The 20,860-nt window shown below is 33.3% G+C and overlaps 2 protein-coding genes across 6 annotated transcripts; both read right to left on the bottom strand.

Moving 5' to 3' along the window:
• Positions 1-1,233: 1,233 nt before the first annotated feature.
• LOC141723711 (uncharacterized) lies at positions 1,234-6,709 on the bottom strand. 4 transcript variants are annotated; one of them, XM_074525578.1, is made up of 9 exons: positions 6,682-6,709; positions 3,385-3,742; positions 3,120-3,153; positions 2,788-3,015; positions 2,620-2,709; positions 2,314-2,379; positions 2,121-2,212; positions 1,979-2,026; positions 1,234-1,715 (listed from the first exon to the last, which is right to left on the bottom strand). In XM_074525578.1, the coding sequence occupies exons 1-9, from the start codon at positions 6,692-6,694 to the stop codon at positions 1,598-1,600; spliced, it is 1,047 nt and encodes a 348-aa protein (XP_074381679.1). In that variant the 5' UTR covers positions 6,695-6,709; the 3' UTR covers positions 1,234-1,597. The 4 variants fall into 4 exon arrangements, with proteins under 4 accessions (XP_074381679.1, XP_074381677.1, XP_074381676.1 ...); XM_074525576.1 differs by lacking the exon at positions 6,682-6,709 and adding an exon at positions 4,227-4,962 and having other exon boundaries at positions 3,385-3,828; XM_074525575.1 differs by lacking the exon at positions 6,682-6,709 and adding an exon at positions 4,227-4,962 and having other exon boundaries at positions 3,385-3,800.
• A 588-nt stretch (positions 6,710-7,297) lies between these two features.
• On the bottom strand, positions 7,298-12,148 carry LOC141723712 (uncharacterized). Of its 2 annotated transcripts, XM_074525580.1 has the most exons (7): positions 11,818-12,148; positions 10,622-10,735; positions 10,039-10,119; positions 8,346-8,518; positions 8,147-8,243; positions 7,854-7,996; positions 7,298-7,767 (listed from the first exon to the last, which is right to left on the bottom strand). In XM_074525580.1, the coding sequence occupies exons 1-6, from the start codon at positions 12,091-12,093 to the stop codon at positions 7,871-7,873; spliced, it is 867 nt and encodes a 288-aa protein (XP_074381681.1). In that variant the 5' UTR covers positions 12,094-12,148; the 3' UTR covers positions 7,298-7,767; positions 7,854-7,870. The 2 variants fall into 2 exon arrangements, with proteins under 2 accessions (XP_074381681.1, XP_074381682.1); XM_074525581.1 differs by lacking the exon at positions 7,854-7,996.
• Positions 12,149-20,860: the final 8,712 nt, after the last annotated feature.

The following is a 20,860-nucleotide window of genomic DNA, read 5'->3' as shown; positions in this document are numbered from 1 at the left end:
AAATTCAACTACTTTTGACCTATATCCTTTTTATGAATCAATAAATAAATTTGTATTGTATGACTAAACAATTTTAAAATAATTTAATTTAATTACGTAATAAATCAAATGAGATATGTTGAAAATATTTGAATTTTACATAATTATTAGAATAAATTTAAAAACATAATTATTTGAATTTAATTATTTGTTTATTGAGTTGTGGACGGAATGTTGTGTTGGGGGAGAAAAAAATAGTGATTACTAATATTATAATTATAATATATTATATCATTTTTCAATATAATACGTAAATTTTTACAACTTTAAAAGTTAAGACTTTAGCATTTTTTTAAGTAAGAATTTGGCATTTTTCATAATATACTTAAAATTATATAAGTTATGGACGAATTTTTTGTGTTAGCGGACAAAAAAAATATTTACTGTATTTTTTAAAAAGGTATTTTAATTAAAAAAAATATATACTCAGTTTTGTTGTAAAAATTATTAAAATATTGACTACTAAAAACGTAAAAGAAAAATGTTAAAATATGAGTTAAGAGACTTTTAATTGGTTAAATGTGAGAGAAAGAAAACTAAAATAAAATATTGAGATTTAAAGTTAAACTATAATATCAATTTTATATTTCAAAATAAATGGAACCTAAATAACTGTAATAAATAAATTAAATAAAAGTAGAAGATAACCGTTTATGTTATAAAAGTTACAAATTTCGAGAAAAAAATTCAAAATTGAAGAAATATGGAGCGCGCGTAGCGCGGGCAAGATAACTAGTTAGATTAAATCTCGAGTTCGAACTTATTTATATAATCAATAAAATATGACCTATATAGTATTTTTATCTTCTCATAAATGAAATCGTAAATTAGACCCGTTTTGGTAAAATATATCTAAGTTGGATGACAATTATAGAAGTGTGGAGGTTGGTTTTTCCTAGATTAGATCATATTAGAATTCACATTAAATTGATCTAAAGCTTAAATTAATTTTTAATTTTCGTTTTAAGACTTATTTACTTGAACAAATGCCCATTAAGATATTAGTTAGGTGGTCTTCTCTAATTGGTTCTTAATTGTTTGCAAAAAAAAATCCCCCATACATAGATATTAGTGATTAAAGTGGTCACTGACACACATTAGAAAATTCAATTAGTTAATTTTTAAACTTGAAAATGTTGGCATGTAAAGAAAAACAAGAATGAAGGCACTGTATCTGTTGCAAAAGATGCCAAGTGAATCAAATAATTTCTCATTTCAATAGGAATTACCTATATAAAGGGCCAGATTAGAATGATATTAGAATGATGACTTTGTTCTAATTACAGAGCCTACATATATTTCTACAACCAAACAATGCAGAATGAATATTTTTTTCCTAAACTGTACTTGCTACTGCCGGTGCCCACATATTAGAAAACCCGATATCTTATATAGGACACGGTTGGAACATGCATTTAACTCTCCTGATGAGAAAATTCTAGCATCCAATCGTGTTTGTCGTTTGAGCTATAACCAAACTGAACGAATGCTGGAAGGTAAGATGTCCGTAGACCCAGGAGTAAAAAGTTGATTTCCATTTGTGCTGATTTGATCCGAATCAAGTTCCACTTCGGTACGGCTGAGGAAACAATCTAAGATATGTGAATTGTTTCAACTTCATTATCAAAGCGAAAACTCCATAACACGGTATATGCAAAAGTGCCACTGTTGAGTACCTGAAATTTATTGTTTTCACAAGAATTAGACCAGTCTACTCATACCAGTTGATAAAAAGAACATTGATACTTGAGAATAAATTGAATGATTGAATGACTAAAGAATTATACAAAAAACTAGATTGCTTTCAAAGGGTTATATTGAAGGAAATGATATATGGTGCAATGAATGAACAACTTTCAATATAACAACAAAACATGGGGGAAAATGCTGATTATTCAGTATGTTGATTTTGTTACAGAGCGATATTAAATTTTCATACCACAGCGGAGAAAATGAATCTGAGAGGTCAAGAAATGGATATGGCCACCTGTTTTAAGTAGAAACATGGTGAAATGTTAAGAAGCTGTAGTGCACAGAACAGCTATAGCTAATCAACTAGCAGACAGGACATAGTATCTTACCAGGTTGCGGAGAGTGAATGTAAAATCCACTGAAAAATGACGTATACAGTTGTCCATAAGAAGAAATATGCAATCCGAAACCAAGGAAATCTCTGAAATTGTAGTGTAAAGAAATTAAGGAACAAACTGGAAAATGGATTAGGCACAGCCGAAAACTGAGTGGCTAAAAGTACCATCAAGAGATGCAGCTTACCATGCAATTCAAAGCAGCCTCACCGACCAGAAACACCACATTGATTGAATGCATATTTATTACCAGCTGCAATATCAACATTACATATTTTCAGTAATAATTATATGGTTGAATCTAACCTGATAATCATCTCACTGTTTCTAGCATTTAGAGAGATATAATCAGTTTTTTTTTTGCTAATTGATATAATTCGTTTTAACTTTAATAAAATGTTTAACTCCCTACACACAAGGGAAGATTCAAGATTGTTTCCTAGTGAAAACAAATTAGACTGATTTGTAACCAGATTGAAGCTAGAACACTTACAAAAGTCAGTTCGTAATCTTTAATGGCAAGAAGTGGTACAATGACGAACCAAAAAATGGTGTCAGTAAGCATCACTGCACCTGCACTCATCTGTTTGGAAAAGAATTTTTGTGAGAAACTGAGATCCTAATTACATGTGAAATAATTTTCTGTAATGTATTTAATTACCTGGAACATGACTTGAAAAATGTATCCCCACAGACCTGCAATTTGCCTATCACCGTGTGCTTCAATTTTGCCCAAATTTCTTGCAGAGATGGCCATGTTAGGATTGACTGCCGGTAAAGAAGCACCGTGGGTGCCACGCTCAGCATCTCCCTCTAAGTTACCTGATCCTTTACCACCAACTTTTTTGTGATATTTGTAACATCCTTGCATGGAGAGCACAGCTCCGAGCTACAAATTTAATTGAGTTTATGCCAATGAACATGCGCAAAAAGAATGCATCGCGTGAATTATCTATATATAATCATTGAAGTAAAAGGAAGTGTTGGACATACCCCAAAGTATAAGGTAATTAGTGTAAAAGTCCACCTGTCCAGTACCTAATATAGTCAGTAGAAGCTCAAAAAATAAACCAATACTTATTATGAACCTAATCTAGCATTGCACAAAGTTGTTAAGGTGAAATGAATGTAAGTTACTTCACTTTGTTGTTAAAATTATTAATATTATTCTTATAACCTAAGTCCTTAATATAGAAACAGAGACAAGTCTGTATGGGAATGCTCTAAAATACTTCACAACTTAAATGGGACAACTTACTGAGTATAGTAATCAAATATGCTGCCTCCATCAACTGCAACATTCAAACTCAGCATTATAAGAAGCACGAAAAAAATAACTAATCGATATCCAAGCAGCCAAGCTGGATGAATTCCTCGCAGACTAGGCTTCCAAAGTTCATCCTCATATACCAATCCAGCATGTTCTTTCTCTTCCTCTGTTCTTCTATTTCCATTTCTAGAATCCCTAGGCCCTTCGTACTTCAAAATGATGAAGAATGTAAAAATTAACGATGATACGAGACAAATGGCACAAATCAAGACTCTCCAGTTCACCCAGTAGCTTGAAGTTGTTGTATCCGTAGTCACGACCGGTTGCCAAGAATTTTTTGATGATCCTGTTATAGAATCCATGCTCTTATTTGGCTAATTGTATGAAGTTGGTATAACTTGGCTCTGGTATATTATGCGGGTAAAATGAAATCTGATATGAGAATTGTGAAATCAAAGATGAATTTAAAGAAATGTGTACTCAAAAGATCAGACCTTTAATCAATGCCACAAACTATACTCAATTACTCATGCATATAAACCTCATGAAAACTCAAAACCTACCCAGAACTATGGATTATAACAAAAATTCATTATCCAGAAGACAAAGAAAAATTATAATTAAAACTTTACATGAAAATGCACTTGCAGTATGAAAAGAGAAACATCCATATGCATTTGACCCTCATTAATGGTTGCCAATCTGACCTAGATGCCAAACTTTAGAAGAGTATTTGCAGAGAAAGATACATACACAAACATAAAATAATACAAACAAATAAGAAAGGAGGGTAGTTGTTAATTGTGGATAAAGGAAAGGATGATGCTTACTTGCAGGAGAAAGCAAGAGGAGGTGGTGTTTTTTTTTGAACAACAAGATGCTTTACTTCTTTGTACATGGAGAGAGAAGAGAAAACAATACTAGGAGAGAGATGGGGAGGGAGAGAGATGTGCTTTGAGCATAAGCTTCTTCTTTTTTTAATTTAACTCACATCCCCATGTAATGTTGTTAAGAATAAACTGTGTGTAGCATTCTCATGTCACATTCTCATATTCCCATTCCCATGCAAATATTAATGAATTACACCTGTCTGTTTGCAGCAAGTAAGGATAAAGCTTTTCACCTTAACTTTTTTCCTGCCTGATGTTTCTTTGTCACCAATAGTAACATCAGTATGCATTTATCTCATTCAAATACTACAATATATAGAGAGAGTCTAGTCAACACAACCGACTCAGGTATTAACTGTCAAAATTTCATATAGAAAAACAATATGGGGCTCTTTTTCTGTTAAGGGTTTAGTAATTTCGTAATCTAATTATTTAGTTGTAAAGTGCGAACCAAAAAGCCACCATACATAGGAGACTAAAATATATTACATACATCGCCTACTATCGATCTGTTATATTTTCTAATGCGAAATGATTAAATGCGTAGGGCTCACAAATTAATAGTGCAGCGCCCATGTCAATGGATCGAGTTCAAATTGAACCTATTCGAATGCATTTAGAAATATCACTGTAACTTGGCAACGAAGAAAAAGAAGGAATATTTTCCAATCATACACGTTAAGCGAACAAAGAGTTAAAAGAAGGGGGGCTACTAGTTTAATGTTATTATGTAAATCTTTTTTACTACAACTAAATAGAACTGGGATTATAGTTGATGCTTCTCAAGTACGAAATACAGAAGTTGTGATTGTTGTTAGTTGTTACAAGCAATAAAGCAGTTGACTCATTGACAGTACATGATTCGCTGTTAGTTTTATGCATCACGCCATTTGTGAATTTGTAATTGTTGATCCTTTGAAGGTTTGTTCCGGATCTCTCGCACGTTAATCAATTGCCAATTGAAAGTATTCTCATATTCATATATGTAAAGTTGCATTAACAAAATGGGCTCGGTGATAAACAGGAGTTTTTGTTTCGATTTCCGCTCTTTAATTTAGAGCATTGGTTAGAGAGGTCATAAAGTGGTTATCGATATTTAGTTCAATTTTACATTAAGATCTTTTGTGTTATCGATTTATAGCTAATAAAAAGTAATATCATTTTGATATTTATAATTTTGGAATTTGTTGTGAAACCTTAATCTTGTCTTAAAGAAGTTTTGAAATTTGAAAAAATATCTCGGGAAATTTTGAAAAACAATATTTCTAACATTAGCATAAATATTTCTAAATTATGGTATTATCTTAGTGACTAATCTCCCCCATAGAACACGCAATAGCAACAGGTCACGCAAGAATTCATGCAGTGACAATTGCATTACTTGCAAAACACAATTCCATTATCTACGCAATTAATCAAGTAAACGTTCTAAATTAAAAAAAATTTATGCCAACATGCATATGAGCTAAACGTAATGTATGCTGCTGACGCTCATATTCCACATGACTCATGATCACTTTATCATATAAATGAATAATAAACTGAATAAAGCATATTTAGCGTCCAAGGAAAGACCCACATATCCATGTTTTTTATATTTCTCAATTACATTGACTACAATAATATTAGTTCTAAAATACATATACAAAGGATCAAAAGGAGACTTTTGAAGCGAGATTGATAAAAAAATATTTGAGGTGCTAGATTGTAAGATCCATGAGCTAGGCATGGATCTATTTGACTTGCTGATCTGAATATATAATACCGCAATGCCCATGAAGTCTAAATCCCCTTGAATGCATCTACAATTGCCTCTGATAAACATGCATATAAAGAACTAAACACTACCAGTCTACAAGCAGTAATTTCTTTTAAAAGACAAAAATGCAGCATGTTCGGTTACATAAGCCTATATATTGCCCATTTGTGAACACATATATTGCCCACAATAAAGAGTAGTGAACATAAAACAGTCAATAATCACTTGACATTTACGTACTCATGAACATCGACATCACAAAACAAAAGATTCATTAACCTCACAGCAGACGACAAAGGTAAATGAAGGCAAGACTTTACAATGTTAATATTTACTCGGTTACAGACTACAGAGCATGTCTGTTTATTAATAAATGGTACAATGCTTTTTTGTCCAGCATTAGAAATGTGTAGAGAGAAACAATTAGACCATTTTCATCGTTCACAGATTTAAGATCTACTATGCTGATATTTATAAAAAAAACTGATAAATTATTTTGTCTTATAATGTAGACTATCACAGTATCATAATACATATATACCATACAAGCACACCACACGAATTCATGTTTAACAGATATGCAATTCTAATATTGGAGAAAACACTAGGTCACTGGTTGGAAACATCAAGGCATACCTGCTAGTTTCATGATAACTGTGTTGACTTTTTGAAAGTGAAGATCCACTTGTTAACATCTGCATTTTGCAAGCAAGAGGAAAGATATGTATGCCAGGGGTAAAATCACTTAGTTGAGTGCAACGTGCACTTACAAGAAACTCCTGCCTCCTGCAATTGGAAGGAAAGGAATCTATGCTAGGGAAAACTCACTGATCTGAATGAAACTTGCACTAAGAATACAACAGCCGACAACTACATAATGTTATAGCATGCAGGTTTCTCTAGTTTATGTACGGCAGATCAACACTCTGATTAGGACACTGATACTGTAAATACGGTCTAACATAACAAAAAAAAAGAAGAAATATCCGTAGAAGAACTAACAAGCCATTTATCACCTTACACGATGCTATAATGAGTAAATGAAAAGAAAAAATATAGCATACTTGCTTAAATTGGAATATATTTAAGTAGATATAGAAACAGTCATAAAACATAAAATTGGACTGGAAACTCTACTGCAGTAAAGCTACACAATATTATTCGAACTATAGCACTTAACTAACAAGTCACTCATTACCTTACACTAACTAAACTGAAATTAAAAAGGAATATATTAAAAAGGAACACGCCATACATGGAACTATGGAATTTATACTCAAATCGGAATTTCCATTGCACTAAAGTTACACAAATTTATCTAATACTATTGTACTCTATACATTTAACCTTGCATACTGTTTTCAAATATAAACAAAATATAATAATCAAATGAAAAATCATTTTGACAGATGACAATCTTACCCTAAATCCCTGTTAAGTTTATACAAAGTCTTCTTTGCTATCACAGAGACCAAAATATACTAGCTTTAATCCCTCAACTATTCACACTTATAATTAGCACTTTGGCCGGGAGTAGATACAAACAACGGGTAAACCTTAGGGATACAACTTCTTCTGGTAAAACCAAAAAGTTGTCTAGCAGGTCACCTCCTATAGAGTATCAGTGCCATCTCCATACGTTGAAAGAGAAAAGGGAGCAATAACAGCATTGAATGTCTTTGAGCCTACTTTATCAATATGCTTCATTTCGAAGTCACCCTCCTGTAACCAAAATGGAATTAGGACCATCAGGGTCAATGTGAGTAGGGAATAGAAGCTAATAACTGCACAATGCATCCTTTTCACACCATTTGTCTACTGATGATTAGCCACATGACTCCGATTTCTCGCACAAATTTATACTCTCAAAAAGAAGCGACTCCAACTCTGTTAAAGACTGGTTAAAAAAAACTCCATTCTGTGCCGTTGTGAATTGCATCCGACACTCACTCTTAGACACGAATCAAATTGGAAGAGATTAATGTAGGTATAAAAATTGGTTTCAAAAGTAAAATGCAATCTCGCACTAATCTGTCGATTTATGAAACTGGAGCAAGATATGCATGTGTTTACAAACATGACAAAAATTGTCCAATCTTACCATTCTTCCGTTAGGAGTGCTTAATGGGCATGCAGATGAATATTCAAAACTAGTATTAGGAAGTATGACCGGTTGTTCACCAATAACTCCAATCCCCCTGTAAAGGAATATCAGCTCTAAACAGTAGCATAACCACAGTTTTATATATTCCAAAACCATAAGGCCAAGTTAAGAATAAGGTAGGACCAGGATTACTAACCAAACATTCTCAGTTTTTCCATTTGCATCAGTTATAATCCAGTGCCTTCTGAGAAGTTGAACAGGGCGATTTGAGTTATTTGTAATTCTAATTCGATAGGCAAAGAAGTATTGGCTTTTCAAAGGTTGACTCCGCCCTTCAATGTACACACTCCTAACTTGAACTTTAATCCCCTGCAGGCGATAGACTTCTATTATACACAAAATCTTAAACTTTGTCCAGAGGCACATATGCATAGCATAATCAAGAAATAAATCACAAACATACAGTAAACTTTGTGTTTGGATATTCAGGATATTCCAAATTTTGCAAGATATAGTTTTGGGAGATTATTTTGCAACTTGCGAGGTAATAGACATTTATTAAATAAGAAGAAAATATTTAAAATTACAACATAGATCGTAGTCGTACAGTAGTCGCAATGTTGTTATAGGTCCTCATCACACCCTTCGGGTGGTCACAGGGAGCTGAGATGTTCAGCTAGACTACCTAGTACCTACTCCAAATCCCAGGTATCTGTCTTAGAGTAGTGCTTATTATGTGTGTCTAAATATTAGTTCTAATTATTAGTGTGTATTTTTGTTATCACTCTATTTGTATCAAGAGTAGTGGTCAGTAGCAGTTAAGAGTAGTTAGTCATGTTCTAGTAGTAGTTGGCAGTTACTTGTAAACCTAATATATGCTAGTAGCAGTTGTTGCAGGGGAGATATCGAAAGTAATGAAATTGTTCTCAGGTTTTATCTTAGCCTAAATAAGATTACATCCATTTGCTTTGACTGGGACCTATCATGTTGTAAATGGAGAATGTTATAAGCAATCACAAATATGTCTACACAAAGTTACTCCATAACTATTTACTCATAAAACAAACTGTTAAATATATGATCCTATTGGGGCCTTCCTCTAACACCTTAAGGTTTTAGATGAGCTGGTTACTCAACATGGTATCAGAGCTTAGGCTGACGGGAGAACTAAGGTTCGATTCCCCCAATATTCTCACAATTTATTGTGGACACTAAAGACAATTAATACCCCAAAGATGGGTGCCGGTGTTCCACTCTTCGACCCATAAATGGGCTTTCGAGTGAGGGGGAGTGTTAAATATATGATCCTATTGGGGCTTTCCTCTAACACCTTAAGGTTTTAGATGAGCTGGTTACTCAACATGGTATCAGAGCTTAGGCTGGCGGGAGAACTAAGGTTCGATTCCCAGCCACCCCCAACATTCTCACAATTTAATGTGAACACTAAAGGCAATTGATACCCCAAAGATGGGTGCCGGTGTTCCACTCTTCGACCCATAAATGGGCTTTCGAGTGAGGGGGAGTGTTAAATATATGATCCTATTGGGGCCTTCCTCTAACACCTTAAGGTTTTAGATGAGCTGGTTACTCAACACAAACAGATTCACAAGCTAGCATATTTTCATTTCTATTACTCAATGCTGTTTCTTCTCTTGCTAATGTTCTTAAAAACATTAACCTAAAACTTTTAAATCAACATTAAACTAAACCAGCTGCCGGCTTTATGTTCAAAAAGATACACCAAAGGTGAAACAATCTACGGAGCAAAGTGCAAATATTTGATAATTAAAGGCAGGAACCTGATGGATCCGCCCAATAGAACTTATAGTGTTATACTAATCTAAATTATAAACAACAATAGAACATATAACAGAGTAAGATGGTTTTACCAAAGTTGTAGCATCACTGGAGCATTTCAGGAGACAGTGTGGCGCAATTTCTTTTAGCTCATCACGGTATCTAGCTGCATCCTGGAAAAAATAGAGAAGAATGAAAAGCATTTTATCACTTGTTGAATTAAACTCGAGTTATGATATTCAACATACAGAGACTACAATAGCATATAAGAAATATCAAATATACGTAGCCCATGTATTTTAGAATCTGATATGACGCGGAATTGTGGTTCCGCGGACATCAGAATTTGTTGGCATGCACTCTACTAAGTAATCTGTGCATCTTATATGACACGGATGACACAATCAGTTCACAAACCTCTCCTCGCCCGAAGCAATAAAATAAACAAATACTAACTCTTAAATGATATTCTTTTACCAATCATTTCCACCATTTTCTCATTCAATCTCTTTACGAACTCAAATTAACCATAGGAACTGCATACACCACAATGACTACATGAAAGAAGCTAATAGTTCAGCATTTATTGCCTTATAAGTTATGGCAAAGAGTTACTTCTCGGTTTTTTCTGGGGGAGGGTGCAATTGCGCATTAAAAACTAAAAAGTACAAGTACCTCAAATTTTTCATTTGCAATGGCTTCTCTCAGCAATCTCTTTAAGTGCAATACTGGTTCCTCCTCCTCAAATGATTTCAAAGAATCACGAAGTCTTGCAGCTTCTTCGTAGTCCTTGGAACAATTTTTTTAAAACAAAAAAAAATAGTTTAATTGAGGTATAACCAACGCCTAATAACAACCAACATTCATATCCACACTATCACAAAACCAAACTAATCAAAAATTACCCTGCAACAGCACCGGGAAACATTTACACAGTCTTAGGGGGGTGTATTCATTTCAGATTTTAAAGAATTGTTAATAATCTACGGATTTTAAAAGATTTTCGTTGATTTCAATTCTTCGTGGATTTTGATGGAGTTGATCCAAAATCTTGTAGAGTCTTGCAGATTTTGTGGAGTTTTTTAGAAATCCATCAAAATCTCATGTATTTTGAAGATATTTCAAGATATTAAAAATGTACTAGCAAATCCATCAAAATCCACAGCATTTTTAAATAAAAGAAAATCCATGGACTTTTGAATACCATTAGATTTTGATGGATTTTTTAAAATCCAAATTGAATACCAAAAAATTTTGATTGACTTTTTAAAATCTAAATTGAATACACTCAGATTTTAATAGACTTTTTTCAATCCTTGTTGAATACCTTCAGATTTTAAAAGATTATTTAAAATCCAAATTGAATACCCCATGATTTCTAAAATCCATAAAAATCTTTCAAAATCCCAATTGAATACACCCCCTTAGATCATAGGAAATACTTCATCCCTCAATTTTTTTCGTAATTTACAATTTTATTTTAAATCTAATTAAACATCATACCAAATGTCGAAACTACAATATATTTAGCTTCAATTTTGCATTTCTGTCATAATCTCTAAAACCTCAATAACATTCCGTAAAATCAATCAGTCTTAATACCCCAAAGATAAATACAGTTAAACCTTAAACCTCGGTAAACGAATACCTAATCCCCCTGAATTTTATTTATTTATCGAGATAATTCATTTATCAAACTTAAAAATACACTTTCCCTGTAGCGTTGGTACCGTATTGTAAAAGAGTACTCCATTTCATGAGTTTATTTATTTATCGAGTTTATTCATTTATCGAAGTTCGACGCCTCACAAACATACATACATGATATATGATAAAAATAAAAAACATTATGAATTAATATTTGAAATAACCTCAGATTTAGCAGCAACTTCCATCTGTTGTTTTAAAAGAGCATAAGATTGGCTCCGAGTCAAGAACGAGTTAGAACTCGAACTCGCACTCTGTGACTCAGCTCCGCTTGCACAAGCCACAATCCTACACGTCCGACCATAATATCTATAATTTAATCCTGACCGTCTATCTCCTGCCTCGAAATCCGTGCTAACACAACCGAGTCGACTCGGTAAACACGACGATCTCGCCGTACCGTTAAATTCCACAAACGCCTTGAAACTCAGCGATTGCATTTCTATTTTGCCTAATTAAAAATTATCCACGCACAAAAATATTATACGGATATATATTTTCTGGGAAAAAATGTGAAATGGATTAATTAAAAAGCAATTATCAAATGTGGTGGGAGTTAAAATTACGTATCTAACCTTGTGGACTGTGGAGTATGTAATTCAGGAAGTTGCTGGGGAATGCAAGGGTATAATAGGGATTACAAGATCTTTTTAAGTTTTATTTTGAGTATGGACCGGGCAATATTGAGGAGGTTTTTTTTTAAGTTTGCGGACTTGGATATTCCACGTGTCATGGCTGAATCATGTGAACAGTGCAGCTCAGCCGCTTGCCATATTAAAAATTTTCAATTTTAGATGGAACACTTCGAGGGGTAGTTTGGGAGTTTGGTTCATCTCAACCCCACGTGGCATACCTGATATTTGGTTCAGAATTTTATTTTTTCAATCTCATTTTTTATATTCTCGAGATTTGGATATTTGATATCCGAGGGAGGGGTACGTGAAATCAACTTTATTTCTAGTATTTCAATTTTATTTAAGCAATCAAATGTTTATGTTTTATTACAAAATTATTAAAATAATAATGAAAACAACATTTTAAATTAATAAAATTTTATGACTTAAAAATCAAGCACTTAACCAGGCAGCTAATATTATAAATGATACATTAATTATATATCAGTTTAACCTGAATCCTGATTACAGCCTTAAATCACTATTTGAATCAAATGACACTAATCTCGTAAACACATTTAGAAGTGGGCCTATGTTTAGGCATGACTGTGGTGCCGTGAACACCGCACCGCTATCAATGTTTCAAAAATTGTAAACTAAAATGACATTAAAAAATATTGGTTAGTTCGGGTTTTGAAAAGTGCAGTGCGGATTTTGGTGGTGCGGTAGTAACAATAAAATATTATGTGGATAGAGTTAAATTTTATGGAGATTACCATTTCTTTGGAGACCACTTGTGTTATGCAAGTAAAATATTGTAAAATGTATTATTTTGCTAATTATGCTCTACAAATATCGTTATTTTATTCAAAATCTTGCATATCATATGTGTAGTGCATGTAAAATATTACAAAATATTTAATACTACGAAACATGTTTGGTCAGAACTTGCAAATGTAATGGCAGTACTGTAATATGATTCGATTCGGAGCAAAGAAACATTTACATTGGTAAGTAAGACGACAAGTTTTCCAAATTGCCATAATTTCAGCTTGAAGGGAAGATAATGCTAAGACCAATTTTGCGTTTCCGTCAACTAAACTTTCATGATTATTCCTGCCTAAACCTCCAAGATATGCAAAACCATTTTTGACATTAACGTCAAAGTGTTAACATGTGGGGATACCACTGTTGTGGAGTAACCGAAATAATATGAGGTTCATAAAGATGCACGCAACTTGAGATGAATATTTATTTTGAGAGGATTATCCAAGACTATGAACAATGTCAGGCATGGACATCTTTTGTTCAAAAATAAATCCATTCCAAATATTTATATTTGCCAGCTTGTAAATGAAATGATGCTAGAATCTTCAAAGGAAAGATGTAATTTTTTATATCTTTAGGGATGCAGTTCGCCTACTTGGTAGCTTCCTTAGCCATCCTTCCAGTGACCATGTCACTCTTGTCGGTCAGTGCATCTAGAGCCTCATCAGCTAAAATAAAACAAAGGAAATATAGATATAAGAACAAACTTGACCAAGTTTGAGATAAAATAAAAATGAATAACCTCTTTAGAGAGGCTGCTAATGTCGGACTCTACGAGTTTTATCTCCGTAACAAATTCCCAGTAAGGAGTTTGTCCATCATCCTTAATAAGACGATCACAATCATAGAGCTCAGCATCTGTGAGGTGAAAAATATAGTGAGTACTGTTTACGGGATAATTGAAATCACGCTTGAAGTATACTCCCCGGTCACCTTCCTTCCACTCCAAGACCACAAACTTTTTATTCCACTGATGAAACGAGTTGTAAAGAGAGTGAGTGTTCACAATATGAGGAACACGAGGCATGTGTTATAGTAGTACCCAGCCGGGCCTAGAGGAAGGAGATGCCTTCAATATAAATATGCTTCAAAACATCGATAAAGGAATACCAAGATCGTTGCATCTTACAATGAAAACAATGATGAAAGCCCACCCGTTGGGGTAAATATGACATGGATGAACCTTCAGCTCGATAAGGAGTCTTGCAATGAAAGGGTGTAGTGGGAACCTTAACCCGGATTTCAACGCTGCTTTGTACAAATACAGTCTGGTGCTACTTAGGTTACAAGTCCTCTCATTGGACTTGGCCTTGCAAACCTCGATACAGTCGGGCCAGGGATAACTTGACCGAATCTCATCAAAATCATCCTCATCAAGCACACTTTTATGCTTGAACTCATCGAAGTGTGTTAGGTCCCGAATTATCGTAGAGGGGGGGGGGTTGAATACGATAATCACTAAATTCTTTCGAATCTTTAGCGGATATAGATTTAGTGCTCGGTTAGTGGTTCCGTGTTCTTGAGATGAATAGTATTTAGGAATAATAAAATGAGGAACACAAGATATTCGGGGAAGTATATATTCATATATAAATCCTCGAGGGGTGTTGCTACACTCCGGTAAATAAATTAACCGGCTACAATCTAAGAACAACAAAGTTCCTAGCTTCCACAAAGATTTATAAATCAAATCCTATAGAATGATCTAGCTTTTGTTTGTCTAAGGATTTCATTACTGGGTAATGATTATATTGCCCCCTATGAATATACAAGAGTTAAATCGGGCATTATAACGTTACTCCGGTGAGAAGTTAAACGGATATTCAAGGTGTCGGAGCTTCTCTATAAATCTTTACTTCTTGCTTTATCAGCTCTCTTTTTGTTGGAGAAGAAGATAAACATAACAACTTACTTTTCTGCTTCTGTAGTGTAGACTTATATCTAATAAAATTGTGTGGCTGAGGAGAGGAGTGCTCTGTGGCGACAACTTTAGCTTCTCTGTGGCGACCAAGGTGTACAGGGGGATATACTTCAATCTCTATGGCGACCAAAGGATACAGGTTATGTGGCGACAAGCTATTATTACTAGTACATATATTTGTACTAAACCAAACTTAACAAAACACTTATGACGACCAGGGTACAAGTACTATCCTTGTACTTAAACAAAAACTAACACCCTGGTTTCCATTTTCTTTTACTCTTTTTTTTGTTTTTTTTGTTTTTCATTTTTCCTTTTCCCTTATTTTTGTAACCTTTTTCTTTTTGTTTTTTTTGTTTTTCTTTTTGTTTTCTTTTTGTTTTTCTTTTCTTCTGGTTTAAATTGTAACTAAATTAATTTATAAAATTAACTTAAATATAACTTATAAAAATAAACTAATTTAGATTTATAACATAAACTTATATAAAGTTTATAAAATAAATTAATTTAAGTTTATTAAATAAATTATATATAGTCCATTAAATAAATTTATTTAATTTAACAATTAAACTTTGAGCTTCGCTAATCCCCTAAGCTGTTTAGCTGTATACCCCGCGCACCTCTTCTCGTACTTTAACAGATAAACGTTCAATCCAAGTACGTTCCTCAACTTAACAATCCTTCTATAAATAATACCCAGATTCATTTACGAGCTATTGACGCCTAGTGCAACTGGTCTGGTTCACAGACGACTAACCCCGATCAGGTCTTCATATTATAGACTTGATTACATTGTTAAGCTTGCAACAACTTTATCGCTTCGAACACTAACTGTTAACAAACAAATGTACTTTCACTGGAATCTTTTCTAGTACTTTAGACAACGTCTTCATTGTTACTACAATCTTGAATACTTCGTTCACTGTTCTTCACCGACGCTTGAACATATAAATGAACACCTGTCAGTGAGTATAGCTTCAAGACTGCAGTTGTCTTTTTTAACCTCTGTCTATACCATATCTTTAATTCTTCAGATTCATATGCTTCGAAAACTGTCTATCTTCAATCAATGCCAATATACTGAAATCTTTTGGTAGCACTCATACACTGAATCTTCAACATTTATGAAACCCTGAAAGTCTTTAATCTTTATTCTTCACTGAGGCATGATCATATTAATGAACTTCTTTCAGTGAACTGTAAATAGACTTCATGCCTTCTTCTAATCTTCTAATTCTTTGTATTTGCCTTGTCTTCATTTTTCATGATTTCTTGTGTAGACGTAGTATTATTAACATGTCATGTTCTAGTGTTGTTATCGTGTTGAGTTATCACATAACTGTTCATACAGCTACGTAGTCTCAACAACAATCTCCCCTATTTTATTGTTAAGCCTAACAAACAAATTAAATAGAGAGGATAACTCAACTAACAACTAGAAAAAGTAATGCACCAGGACTTGTAAATAATGCTACTGGTTTTCTGGATCAAATACTGCATTTCCAGATTTCTTGAATAACTGAAATGAAAGATGCTTGTTCCTCTAGCACTGAACTGATCTTCAAGTAGTTTCATCTTCATTTCCTTGGTTCTTCAAATCTCTGCCAGATAATACTTCTCAGTCTTGAAGTAATAATCAGCAGCTTCTTTTGTACAATCACATTTCCTATTGAGAAGCGCATATCTCTCTTTCTTCCCCCTATGAGAATCAACTGCTTAAAGGAGATCACCTTCGTTTACCACCTCTCTCGTACAATAGGATCCGCAGATAAAAACCAATGGTACTCCCCTTTTTAGAAAACAGTTTTCCCCCTTATAAAGAATAGTGATGAACCAAACCACTTCTTCTGATTACTAGGAAATCACCTTGTATTTTACCACCTCTCCCGTACAATAGGATCTGTAGTTACAAACAACAATGGTGTGGTGTAGTGTATATGTGTTTTACCTTTTTCCTCCTTCCTGCTATTTTTCCCCCTTAGTTGAGAAATCCTCCAAACTATTACTTAAGATTTTATCTCCCCATTAGAGAAGGAATGTATGCCATTGTCTGAAGGAGTTCTCATATTTCACTTGGTTGGAAAAGAATAACAAGTCAGAGTCTGATCAACCATTTCCTGTTAAATGCTGCAAGAATGACTTCACTGTTGATCATCTTGTTAACCAATATTCCCAACTCCTTATACCTCCCAACTGTGAGATCATCAATTGTTACCAATTATTAGCTCTTAACTTGTTAGGTCCCGAAGTATTCTAATCTAATCTGTAAGTGTTAGGTCCCTAAGAGTTAGGTTCCAATCATAAACAGATTCGAGACCCGAAGTATCAAGAACCATGTTTAGGGATATGGAATGGGATATGGTGTTTCTCTTTCTTCCTCACTGTGAGTGTGTGATTCTGTTTCATGTACCTCACATGTGTTTCACTCTTCTCTCCACTCGTGTTTACAGTCATTCTCACAAGTGTATCACTTCGCTCATAGCTTCAAAGTCCAGCTGTACCTGCAAGGAAAATCACCTTAGCCATCCTTAAGGAGGTCACATGTGGTGCAATGGGAGTTCGCAAATCCCCATCCTCGTTAGACTCGTCAGATGAATCTGAGTCATAATCTACAATTTGCTAGTTTCCATTTTAGGGTTCCAGATTTGAACTCTGGGAAGGCAAACAATGATCCAGAAAATTTAGCATAAAGATCAAAGTTCCCTTCTAATGTCTGTGAAGACATTTCCTTGTGACTCATCAAGTAAATATGAATCATTGTTAACAAGTTGTCAATTTGCACCTATGTCAGATCCACTAACCGCGGATGTATAAAGGGGATTTAAGCCTGGGGAGGTAGACACTGACCACTGACATATGGCTATTGGATCAGTATCTTCTCCTAACACCTGTAAAGGCAATTGGTCCATTAAAAACCTTGAACAATCAAATCTGACCTTAAAATGGTCGAAACTCTTGTTTCCATCAACTCATCCTTTGTGTGTGTAACATATCCATGTGCGTCAAGAATTTTTTATGTTTGAGGTGGTGACACTACATCGGATACCTTGGCCGACAGGAAAATTTCCATAGACGCATCCTGTTGAGAGGATGAATCTAGTAACTGTTTTGTGCCTTTTCAGCCATTACATCTTTTTGAGAAGATATATGGGGGCTAGCAGTTGCCTCGGTTTGAATACTACTCATCTTTGTAGGAGACATAGCTGCTTGGTTGACTTCAGAACCTTCCTTATGTGGTGCACTAAAGCACTTTCTCCCTCACGCTCATTCATACTTCATTTTAGTGGTAAGAGAGTGTTGGTTGATTCTGTTTCTGTGTTTGTCTTTACAGTCTGGGATAGAAGTTGTGAGTTTTCAACCTCATGACTATCAAATGAAAGAAGGCCATTGGAGGCTGAACCTGTATCACAGAACATATTACAATGTAGAGATAAAATGCACTTAAGATCTATAATGAATGAAAATTATGCAATTAATCTTTTGAGAAAAATGATGTAGAATAGTGATTTCAAAGGATTGTAATGAAATAAGAAATCACCAATGTAGAAAGAAGTTTGATTTTCTCTCAAAACTATTCGAGTGCACAAGTCTGTTTTTATGCCTAAAAAGATAAGTAATTTGATAAGACACAGACTGATGACCTAGCAGTATTAAGAAGAGAAAGAAAGATTTTATCTTTTATTATGAATGAGTTTTTGTAAAAGCATTGATCACTTAGGGTAAGTCTAAGCAATTCTCATTCATATCAAAAACTCCATAATCTATCTTTATAAAACTATTACCAACAATATTGTCTATTGATAAATAAACTTAATAAGAATGACTATGCTGTTAATTTCAAATTGTAGTGAATCTGTCAGATATAGCAAAGCATATAAATTCACTAAAACTTAAAATCTCACAATTATCTGCAACAAAATATTAACAATATATCATTGTATGATACTTGTCAAGTATTTAGATACCAATAATTATGTTGCACCTTATTTCATATATTAAAATAAGATATCAATGAATTAAATACCAATTATCTATCAAAAAGACATCAACATTCAATTTCATATATCATACAATTGTTAACTCCTAACAACTGTAATATCTCAAACAATATTGGTTTGATAAATATAGCAACATTAACCAACATTGTCTTGTTGGCAATCTTAGAAAGACATTCTAAGTTTCATATACTTTGGTTCATTGACTATTACATCTATTATCAAAGTGTTTAGGAAATAAGTATAAAAATTATTCTAAATGGACAACATATGGTTACTTCTAATAAAGTATTATCCACATTGACCATAGTTGTACTTAAGAAAGATTTTTACACTTTTTATATTAGTATAAATGACTAAGGATAAACATTGATTACTTAGAGGAGTTTTAAGTAATGTCACAAATACTAATACTTCAAAATTAGTTAGCAGTTGAACTCTTAACTAAATATTATTAACTGATATAAGTCAAAAATTAGCATACAACTAATGATGCTACAATCATGATTCTGATTTCAGTGAATTCTTGAGATGTAATCATTGCTAAATTCACGAAAACCAAAATCTCATAATTAACTTATAACACATAAGTTACTATCAATATACTAGATATCAATTGTTGACAGATTTAGTTATAATCAATTATGCTACTTATTTATTTTAAGTTAGTTTGAATTACGGAGCTAATAAAATCATTGAATTGCTTCAATATCTATAATCCAAACAACCCAAAATAAATATAAAATAAATATATACCAAATATCTATGAGTTAGATACTAGTATCCTTGAATAATCACCAATAGAATATATGACTTATATACATGGCAATCACTCTCTGGATAATTAGTAATTTTAGAAATACTTTCTAAGCATATAAAATATTGAGAGTTTTATACGCATGACTTAGAAAATACTTCAACTTTCAATATCAATGATTTTAGAAATAAGCATTGATTACTTGGAACAAAAATTCTAAATAATATCAGTAATACTAAAAGTACCACAATTATTCGTACATGATACAAATAACTATTTTGTATATTATTATAATATAATTTAAATTATGAGATTGATATAGAATGGAATTGTCTACAGTCATAATTTAAATCAATTAAAATAGTATTCAAACTTAATGCTATAATACTTAACTACCACAAATGTATATGACATTGTAATCATGATAATCAAGATAGTAGCACTAAGTACGAGGTACTGGATTACTGATAAATTCACAAGTCCTTTAAATATTGAAGATTTAATACTTGTGAACTTATATTGAGAATTTCTTTCAGATGAGATTTTCAACTAATGTGCAATGAATGATATCCCACACTTACAAACCAGTCTTGAAAAATTAACTTTATCAAGTGATTTAATAAATGTTTCTGTAAGTGACTCTTTGACTAAAAGACATGCTCTCGAGATAAATGATACCTGGTGTGAAGGTGCCCTGACTTAGAGGTTCCACAAAGTTGCTGGAGTTGAAGTTATTTCTCATCATTAAGAAATCCATCTTCTTCCACGAAGTTAACAGCTTCCTGAGAGGCTTCTCCTGTCACTTAAGTTGACAGCTTCAGAGATGCTTCTCCCGTCTTTATTACAACCTGCGTAATCTATATAGCCAAACATGTTAAGCACAATATCTTTAGGGTACTATACTCCAAGAGTTGGTAACCCCTTAAGATATCTAATAATCTTGTTAATAGTTATAAGATTGGATTCTCTAAGATCCACTTGGAACCTTGTACTTTGGCATCTTGAGAACATTATATCACTACACATATATAACATTAAATTTGTGCCTAGTGATAAGAGAGTTATTAATATGACAACTCTACTAGTTCATAT

Source organism: Apium graveolens, chromosome 5 (assembly GCF_009905375.1).
Source record: "Apium graveolens cultivar Ventura chromosome 5, ASM990537v1, whole genome shotgun sequence".
Lineage (NCBI taxonomy): Eukaryota > Viridiplantae > Streptophyta > Magnoliopsida > Apiales > Apiaceae > Apium > Apium graveolens.
Note: the sequence above shows the minus strand (reverse complement) of the source record. Positions and strands in the feature narration are given on the sequence as shown.

What these genes read in the sequence shown, in the direction of transcription:
- LOC141723711 (XM_074525576.1), bottom strand. Translation starts at nt 3,758, where the DNA reads ATGGATTCTATAACAGGATCATCAAAAAATTCTTGGCAACCGGTCGTG. An exon ending in ATATTTGATTACTATACTCA is followed by an intron (nt 3,154 to 3,384) that starts GTAAGTTGTCCC and finishes GGTACTGGACAG; the next exon opens with GTGGACTTTTACACTAATTA. An exon ending in TAATTACCTTATACTTTGGG is followed by an intron (nt 3,016 to 3,119) that starts GTATGTCCAACA and finishes TTAAATTTGTAG; the next exon opens with CTCGGAGCTGTGCTCTCCAT.
- LOC141723712 (XM_074525580.1), bottom strand. Translation starts at nt 12,093, where the DNA reads ATGCAATCGCTGAGTTTCAAGGCGTTTGTGGAATTTAACGGTACGGCG. An exon ending in AAGTTGCTGCTAAATCTGAG is followed by an intron (nt 10,736 to 11,817) that starts GTTATTTCAAAT and finishes AATTGTTCCAAG; the next exon opens with GACTACGAAGAAGCTGCAAG. An exon ending in TTGCAAATGAAAAATTTGAG is followed by an intron (nt 10,120 to 10,621) that starts GTACTTGTACTT and finishes TATTTTTTCCAG; the next exon opens with GATGCAGCTAGATACCGTGA.